The sequence below is a fragment of the Branchiostoma floridae genome, chromosome 4, assembly GCF_000003815.2.
Source record: "Branchiostoma floridae strain S238N-H82 chromosome 4, Bfl_VNyyK, whole genome shotgun sequence".
NCBI lineage: Eukaryota > Metazoa > Chordata > Leptocardii > Amphioxiformes > Branchiostomatidae > Branchiostoma > Branchiostoma floridae.
This window is the reverse complement of record NC_049982.1, coordinates 1-8437: the sequence shown is the minus strand read 5'-3', so window position 1 is coordinate 8437 and position 8437 is coordinate 1. Positions and strand designations below refer to the sequence as shown.

The following is an 8437-nucleotide window of genomic DNA, read 5'->3' as shown; positions in this document are numbered from 1 at the left end:
TGTCATGTTTACTCATCAAAACATACTGTATTTCAGTAGATTATACACTTCTTCATGTGTTTTCCGGGTGTTTTAACTGTGTTTTCCTCTGTTTTCCGGTAAAAAGGCTGACCCCTGCTGTCTGTTTCTTAGTGCTCTATTTCCTGAAAATCATCCACAAAATTGCTAAAATCCCAACTCAAAGTTGTCATTTCCTACTGAGCAAGTCATCTTGACATTTATAGTAAACAAGGACCCACGCTATCTGGATCTATGCAGATTAGGGGCAATTAGCACAGCAGATGTGAAGTTGAAACTTCACACCCACAGCCATAGAATAATAAGGACCTCTTCCCTTCTCTTTTTAACCTCCTTAATTAGTACATCCCCATTCTGAACATGGAGCTTGACAACTCGATTGGCAATTTTGACATTACAGGGTGTGACATTACCACTATAGACAAGTGGCCACTATAAAGAAAATGCTGATCAATTGACCATGAGCAGTAAGTTACACATGATTTCATTACCCGCTTATCTTTCTCACCAAGTAACATTGTCCGATCATCTCAAACTTCAGCTGACCATGTCAAAGTCAAATCTACCGAAATTATTTATATTGTCATGCGCAATGTTTGTAAATTTGCTAAGAAAGACTTAGTAACACGCTCTAATGCTCAAGGCACGCGTACCTTCCGCTACCATCAAAATGACCCTGTCGGGAAGTACAAATTCTCGCAAACTACTATTTTAAACTCGCCGCAGGGTGACACACGGCCGCTGCGGGACAGGAAATCATGTGACCGTGGCCGCATTGGACAGGTGGCCGCTATAGACTATTTCTTAATGCTTAGGTCAATAGGAAAAATCCAAGGGACGGACAAAAAGTGGCCGCAATGGCCAGGTGGCCGCTATGCAAAGATTGCCGCTTATACAGGTTTGACTGTACATAATTTCTTTACACAGTCAGCCAAATTTGTGGATATAGAATTCTATCTGTTGTACATGATTAAGTCAACGTATCACATTTTGGTATCCAGACGACTGTCTTTTATTCACTTTTCATTCACATTTAGGAATTAGCAGAGCTTCCATGATAGCTACAGAATTTAACACATAAGTTATGATACAAAAATCAAAACTTATTGTTAGAATTTGAATTTAAAGTAGTTAAACACTTCAGCTGAGTCCATATCTGTGCTGACATATACATATACCATCTTTAGAAATTTGAATAGAATGTTACCTAAATTGTACATGTACCTACTTGACAACTACTTAATAGGCACCAATACCTTGAGTAAGTTTAAACAGTTGATATTCTAAATTATACTTAATGTATAGGGCTTTGCTTGTTACATAATAAGATATGCTTGAGATGTTTTTTGTCAGGTGAGTGTAAGATTCGATTGAATTGGTGTCAATCCAGACACAGTGTTGTCACTCAGTGATAAGTACACAGAAATTGATGATGTCACTATGTGCACAGGAATTGCTGATACCACTACACAATGTTGCTTATACATTTACAAATGTATTTGCAATTGTTCTGTTTCCAAGTCTTTCAGAATGTTGACTTCTTGTATGTGATTTAAGGCATCTATAATTGATCAAGTAACGTTATCATTCCAGACTTTGTCATGTGTAGGTATTATATATGATATGCAAATGTTCATGTAACCGTTGTGATTTATGATTTAATTAAGGATTGTACAAAGAATTGCTAATGTGCAATCATAAAGGAATTGTGAAGTTATTGAATATCAAATTATTGAATCTTGAAAACTTCCATATTCTCTGTCCTTAGATATCTTAGAAAAGCTATAATATGAAGTTTTATCTTACATAATACATTGTATGATGAGGTGTACAGCAACTGTGTTGTACAGGAATTTGACTCAACAGTGATGTGTCCAGAACAAAGCTCAGTTATCTGTTTGCATAAATATAATAATGCAATACGTTTGTGTTATACATATTATATATTATTGTACCTTGAACATTTGTGGTCCTTTCGCAGAGATAAATCAGATTAAACATCCCCTGGTGACTACAAAGAATCTGCCTTCTCCATGATATACTACTTTCTTTTGTACCATTCTACTAGTTAATACTAGCATCCAACATGTATTCTGTAAAATCAAAAGTATTTATCTTTTAACTGGCGGTTACGCTTAGATCATCTTTTGAGTAAATAAAAACAGCTAACTTTAATAACGTTAATGCTAACGTTAGAAGATAAGATTTGGATTCACCTTTTCTGGGTAAGTTAACTTCAGTACCAAGGACAGGCATGCATCATCTATATAACGATCATCATCAGTCACTGTGTTCTGCATATAGCTGCATTCAGTCTTTCTTCATCCTTTTCCATTGTTCCTTGCATCCTGCAAGCTTCCTTAGCTCCTGGAGTATATATAACGATACCTCCCTAAATAACACAACACAGTAACAGACACTTCCAGTTTAACGTTGGCATCTAACGTTAGGCTTGTGTCTGCTTGTTGCGAAACTTTGGCAAATCAACAGCCTTCAAATCTCTTAAAATCTCCATCAACAAAGTAATTCGGACCGACCTCAAAGCTTTGCAAAGTTTACCACTGCATCAACTGTCTCATTCATGCTTCGGTAGCGAGAAAGCCCGATTACAGCCGAACAGCCGCCGGAAAGATACGATCGCTGTGCATTGTGGGAAAATTTACCTCCGAATGTTCCCGAAGTCATTTTGCCGCCGATTCTACGACTGGACGGACGTATTGCAGTTCTGTGAGGGAAAATCGTGTTTTTCTTCACGAAGGAGTTGGAATTCAGCGTAACTTTGTTTCCTCAGGCCAGATAAGCATTAGGTGAGTCTCTGTCCATCTAGTCTCAGCTGTGTCAAGTCAATTTTCTGTCAGTCTTGTCAATTTTTGTCTCAAGTTCTGTGCAGACGACATTTTGACAACTCGGTGACATGACGTACTCTGACCGGATTTTTGTTTACGTCGTACTCCTACATGCCATCGCAATATTTCTAAGTGATTAACAGCTAGATAACGGCAGTTTCAGTCGTGATTTTAGGAAAACTAAGTGTAGGTTCTGTAAAAAAACATGCTAGGCAAAGATTCCTATATTGCTCAATGTTGAGGGCTTGTTTATTTTCCAGCTCGAGTCGTGTACTACATGTAGTACTATGATGTTACAGATAGATATTATTTGTGAGCCCAGGACGATTGTCAAATTGGCTTTTAGTAATTGCACTGGTCATCTAGACTAGTAGGAATCTCAAGAAATATGGTAAATGTTTTGCTGTACGCTAAAACTGCATCGTTCTGTCATGACAGGAGTTTTTCCCGCCATTTGCAAAGTGCAGACGACAGTGTGAAGATGGCGTCTGTCAGCAGCGCGAGCTCGTCAGGGTCAGACGACGAGAACAACGACAAGCAGGCAGCCAGCACCAGTGCCAGGTATTCTGATCCTCAAAGTTAATTTTCAACAATTTTCCATTAAACTATAAGTAAAATCTGAATCATAATGCGACTGTCCACAAATCAGTAGCAAAATGACAAATATTCTGCCCCTCCCCTTTAGTAGTGACACATGCTTATCATTAAAAATAACATTGATGCTTCACTGTATGGTTGTCTGTCATATTTTTAGACGAAAGCTGTTTCTTTTATTCAGATTAACAAACACTTAAATTTTGCACATAATTACATTCAAGTTTAACCTCCTTAGTTAAAAAAAAGAAGTTGCCATTGTTAAAGTTCCAAGGCTTGAAGCAATTAGATTTTAGGTCTTTTGCAATAACATTATATATTGTGTCTTACTTATTTCAACATACGGTAAAGCTGACAATATCAACCATTAGTAGTGATTTTTTATCTATGTTTTGTATCATTTTTATCCCCAGCAGTTCAAACCCATTTGCCAGCATGATAGACACAGACTTTGACATGAGCAAAGTCCCAGAGACTGAAGACATCCGCATTGAGCAGTACTTCAGCAAGGAAGAACTGGCTGAGCTCACTAAAATCGAGATGACGCGATATCGGAACATGAAGCGTAACTATGACGTCATGAGGATGCTTGGTAAGTTTTCAAATGCAGTTTCCGTTACAATTCTTGATCACTTTCTGAATTAATGTTTCTGGGCATGGTTTCCCAGGGGAAAAGAATGCTGGACTTTTGTGCACCCAAAATTAGAACTGTGCACCTGCCATTTTACTGCGCATGTAGGTATTTGTGTAAGGTTATGTATGGTGAAAGTATCATTCACTAGTAGCATACAGTATGTCCTGAAACATTCAAGTTTTAAAAAAAACTTTTAAAGTTGATTGTGTTATCTATTAAGAATTGTAAGACTTTGTTTTGTTGCAAGTCTTCATACAATAGCTTGAAATTGTGTCAGAAGGTTTTGGTGACTTTCTACTTTATTTCTTGGTTGGCATGTAGAATTTTGTTCTGTAAAGCAAGATATAGCTTAGATGCAGCAGTGCATCTATTCAAAAAATGAGTGCCCATGACAAAAATCCGATTTTACACACTAAATGGTCAATGTAGTAGTTGAAACTGTAAGAAATTATCACATGGATTACTAGTAACCATTCTTCCGAGAAAGACTTAGAGTTACCACAATTTCTCATTCTGCATGTTAGGACTACCTGGAAAGAAACCCTACTTTATGGAAAAGAACAGGCGCAGCTTGGTTCAGCCCAAAGAGCCCCCCACCCCACCCCTCACCAGCAGTGAGTCAGAGGAAGATGAGGAATGGACTCCTGAGCTGGAGAGGAAGAAGAACCAGCGCCCAAAGAAACGTGAGTAAAGCATTCTTTTAAAGAAAGCTGACATTCATGGTATTAGGTTACAATGAATACAACTGATACTGGTACACTTCTTGTGTCCAGGCAACATTTACAAGGACAGTTACATTTTTTCTTCTTCTAATATTGTAATCCTGGCACAATGCTCCTTACCAATGCAAGTTTGTTGGTAAACATGTATCATAATGATATACCAAAACATGTCAGTATCTTTCCTGCTATTTTCATTGCTATTGACTGGTTACCATAAACGTATTCAGGGCTTTTCAGTTCTTAGAATTGATATTTGAATTCTTGTGATCTATCCACAGCTTGGTTGATTCTTGTGATCTATCCACAGCTTGGTTCCTGTTGCCACCCAAGAAACCCAGGATGTCAAAACCTAAGCCCCAGACTACTGGTTCACACCCAAAATCTAAGGTATGGGAAGACAACTTGACTTCAACTTTTGTTATGCATATCAATGCTTGTTTAATTTTCATGTAGTTTTTTTTACAAATTGGCTGTAGTTATAGAAATTTAAAATAGTCCAATCATCTCAAATGCTTGAGCCCAAATTATGTCAATAGGAAGCAGTACAGAGATAAGTTCATAAAAAATGATTAGGAGATCGTCTAGTACATTCTTAGTTGATTGGCCCTGAAATGCTATCCTCAAATGCACAGGTGTTGCTCTATCCCATTTTTGTTATTCTCACAGACCTTTGCATACCCACCAAAGTCTCTGTTAGGTAGTTTTGAATTAGAATCAACAACACTAATGATCCTTTGCCATCTTAGTGTGAATCTATGAATATGGATGTGATATTTCTCGTCATTGCAACAATCAGCACCAAGGACAGTGACAGTCTACACAGAAGAAAATGGGTTCCAATGGGTCACTTAGAGGGCCTATGGATACATTTTTTGTCTTGTTTGAACATATGAAATAGTAATAATATCATTCATTGTATCTATAGGCAAAAAAGAAAGCAGAAGCAACAGTGAGCAAAGCTCCAGAGACAGACGAGAGTGATGATGAGGGTGCAAAAACATTCCTGGGTTTCCAACCTGAGGAGGTGGCTGAGATGCAGGCAGACACAGCAGCCAGCATTGCAGAGCTGGAGAAGAAGATGGAGGAACTGGAGTTAGAGATTCAACAATGGGAGGCTGCTGGACCACAGGATGGGCAGGAGGAGGGGTCAGAGTCAGACATCAGTACAGATTTGGAGGAAGGTAATTGTTATACTCTTTTTCAATGATTACAGTTTGCACAGCCAGACTGGCATAATTTCAACATGTAAACCAAAATCATTATTCAAGGGTGGATATAGACATGTTTACAGGTCCTTAATTTTTTTTTAACATCTGACAGCCATGCCCATCGGAGGCTTTTAAGCTGCAACATGGATCATACTAGAACTTCAAACGAAAAGTAAAATGCCCACCTTACCGCTACTCGCCAGCGTGCTGTATTGTAAAATGTTATTAAGTTCAGCACAGCTGCTAATGATGATGGACACAGCATAGATTAAAAAAAAACTAGCTGGGACAATGTGCTGGAGAATTGCCTTCTTTCATGTGCCTAGCCCTTATTCACACCCTTTCTACAGTTTTAATGAGCTATGATAGGTAAAAGATAGTCCCATAGTTTAGCAGGGCTCGAAATTCTTTTTGGGGATTAGGTGCACTGTTGCACCCAGCTTAAAAAATTGGGTGCACCAAAAAATTTTTGGGTGCACCACTTATAAGTAATAGCCTAATAATAAAACTTAGTTACAAGCTATCAAATTCTTAGACAAGTACTCTACCATGACAGACATTTTTATTATCTTTCTAACAGTTAGATGTCAAGAATATGATGTATACTTTGATATCTTTTCATAGAATCATACATAAACCTAAGAAAATAATTGGGTGCACAGCTCCAATTTTGGGTGCACCTGGGTGCACATGCACCCAGTATTTCGATCCCTGGTTTAGTGTAGAGTGAGGAAAGTCATGTTAAGACAGTCTACCTACCTACCTACCTACCTAGTCCCTACCTAGTCTACCTACCTAGACAGTCTACCTTTCCCAAAGGACACAATGTCAGCCAGAAATGCCAGGAATCATATACATGACCTCTCAATTCTGTGTATATGTCCAGTAGCCAAGGCAGTCAACCATTTGATGCCACTTATGAGCAATGATATCTGTGAAATCAGAATCTTTTTGAGCTATTGATGTCTTTTGTTCAAACAGAGCTGCTGACTACAACACTACAGCCAGTAAAGCAGCAGGAATTGAAGAAGAAGGAGCCAGTAGAAGATACGGAAGAGCCTCGGAAGAGTCGCTATCCACAACGCAACATTCCACGAAAGGACTACAAGGAGGTTGAACTTCCAGATGATGATCACTACTTGTGTATGTATGAAATTGCTTAAAAATTATTCTTTATTGGTAGCTACTTGGACTTGGATGTATGAAAAGAAACACTTAGGATATGTTTTATTCATTGAATACCCTATAACAGGAGAAGCAAAATTGTTTTGTTATTGATATAGATGTTATAATAATCTTATCAATATGTGTTTTTGTGAATGATAGGTCTTAGGTCATTGCAGCTGATAGCATGTCTTTATTTTGTTTCAGACTGTGAAGACTGCAATGAGCTGTATGAGGGAGACTGTCCAGTCCATGGTCCACTCATTGTGGTGAAGGACAAAGAAGTTCCCAAGGGAGTAGAAAACAGAGCGGTCCACACACTACCCGACTACCTGTCTGTGTGCCCATCCAAGATCAAGGGGGCAGGGGATGGAGTCTGGCTGGATGGAAAGGCCATGCCCAAGAACTTTGTGTTTGGGCCATATGATGGGAAAATCACTGGACCTGAGATAGGAATGACAAGTGGATATGCTTGGCAAGTAAGTGGCTTATGTTTTCTTATTTTACCCCTGAAATGTGACAGCAGTTGTGTTAATTGTCGCTATCTATATTATAACAATGCTGCTTGAATAATCTATAAATTTTCTATGGAAATTAATGGACACAAACTAATATTGTACAACTCAGTCTGCTATCTTATGAGGAATGTCTTTTAAGAAATGACAGTCTTTGTAAAACTTGCTTTCTCTTCAATATACCACTAATTAGTTTACTTGGTTCTTTGTCATTGTAAACAAAGGCTGTGGAATACAAGACAATGAGAGTGATGCATGAGTTTCTTCAAACCAAATAATTTTCATACAGATCTCCAAGAATGACAAGGTGAAGTACTACATTGATGCCACTGACATCACCAAGAGCAGCTGGATGCGTTATGTCAACTGTGCCAGGAATGAGGAGGAGCAGAACCTGGTGGCCTTCCAGTACTACAGGAACATCTACTACCGCACCTACAAGCCTATTCCCCCAGGCACCGAGTTGATGGTGTGGTATGGGAATGAGTACGCCAAGGATCTGGGCATCTTTGAAGAAGCAGAGTCAAAAGGAGAGGAGCCCAAGCAGAAAAATCAAAGTAAGGCATAGGTTTGGGAAGCTGTACTATACCCAGAGCTTCCCAGACAAACATGTATTGGAATGTGCTGACATATCCTGAGGTCCACACCTTATTTGGATATTACTTAGGCTGCTTCCTGTTATATCTCAGGTGCACATTGCAGGCTACAGGTGCAGCAGGTTTGGGAAGCTGTTCTC

General features: G+C 38.7%; 1 protein-coding gene across 2 annotated transcripts; it reads left to right on the top strand.

Annotated features, from left to right (window-relative positions):
- The first annotated feature begins 3306 nt into the window (after nucleotides 1-3306).
- LOC118414628 (histone-lysine N-methyltransferase PRDM9-like) lies at nucleotides 3307-8299 on the top strand. Of its 2 annotated transcripts, none has more exons than XM_035818806.1 (8): nucleotides 3307-3425; nucleotides 3875-4050; nucleotides 4617-4775; nucleotides 5122-5201; nucleotides 5740-5995; nucleotides 7004-7165; nucleotides 7394-7665; nucleotides 7991-8299. In XM_035818806.1, the coding sequence occupies exons 1-8, from the start codon at nucleotides 3346-3348 to the stop codon at nucleotides 8267-8269; spliced, it is 1464 nt and encodes a 487-aa protein (XP_035674699.1). In that variant the 5' UTR covers nucleotides 3307-3345; the 3' UTR covers nucleotides 8270-8299. The 2 variants fall into 2 exon arrangements, with proteins under 2 accessions (XP_035674699.1, XP_035674698.1); XM_035818805.1 differs by having other exon boundaries at nucleotides 3309-3425; nucleotides 3872-4050.
- Nucleotides 8300-8437: the final 138 nt, after the last annotated feature.

Excerpts from the sequence above, each read along its gene's own strand:
- LOC118414628 (XM_035818805.1), top strand. The coding sequence starts at position 3,346 with ATGGCGTCTGTCAGCAGCGCGAGCTCGTCAGGGTCAGACGACGAGAAC. Across the intron at positions 7,166-7,393 it reads AGATGATGATCACTACTTGT|ACTGTGAAGACTGCAATGAG; the intron begins GTATGTATGAAA and ends ATTTTGTTTCAG. Across the intron at positions 7,666-7,990 it reads CAAGTGGATATGCTTGGCAA|ATCTCCAAGAATGACAAGGT; the intron begins GTAAGTGGCTTA and ends ATTTTCATACAG.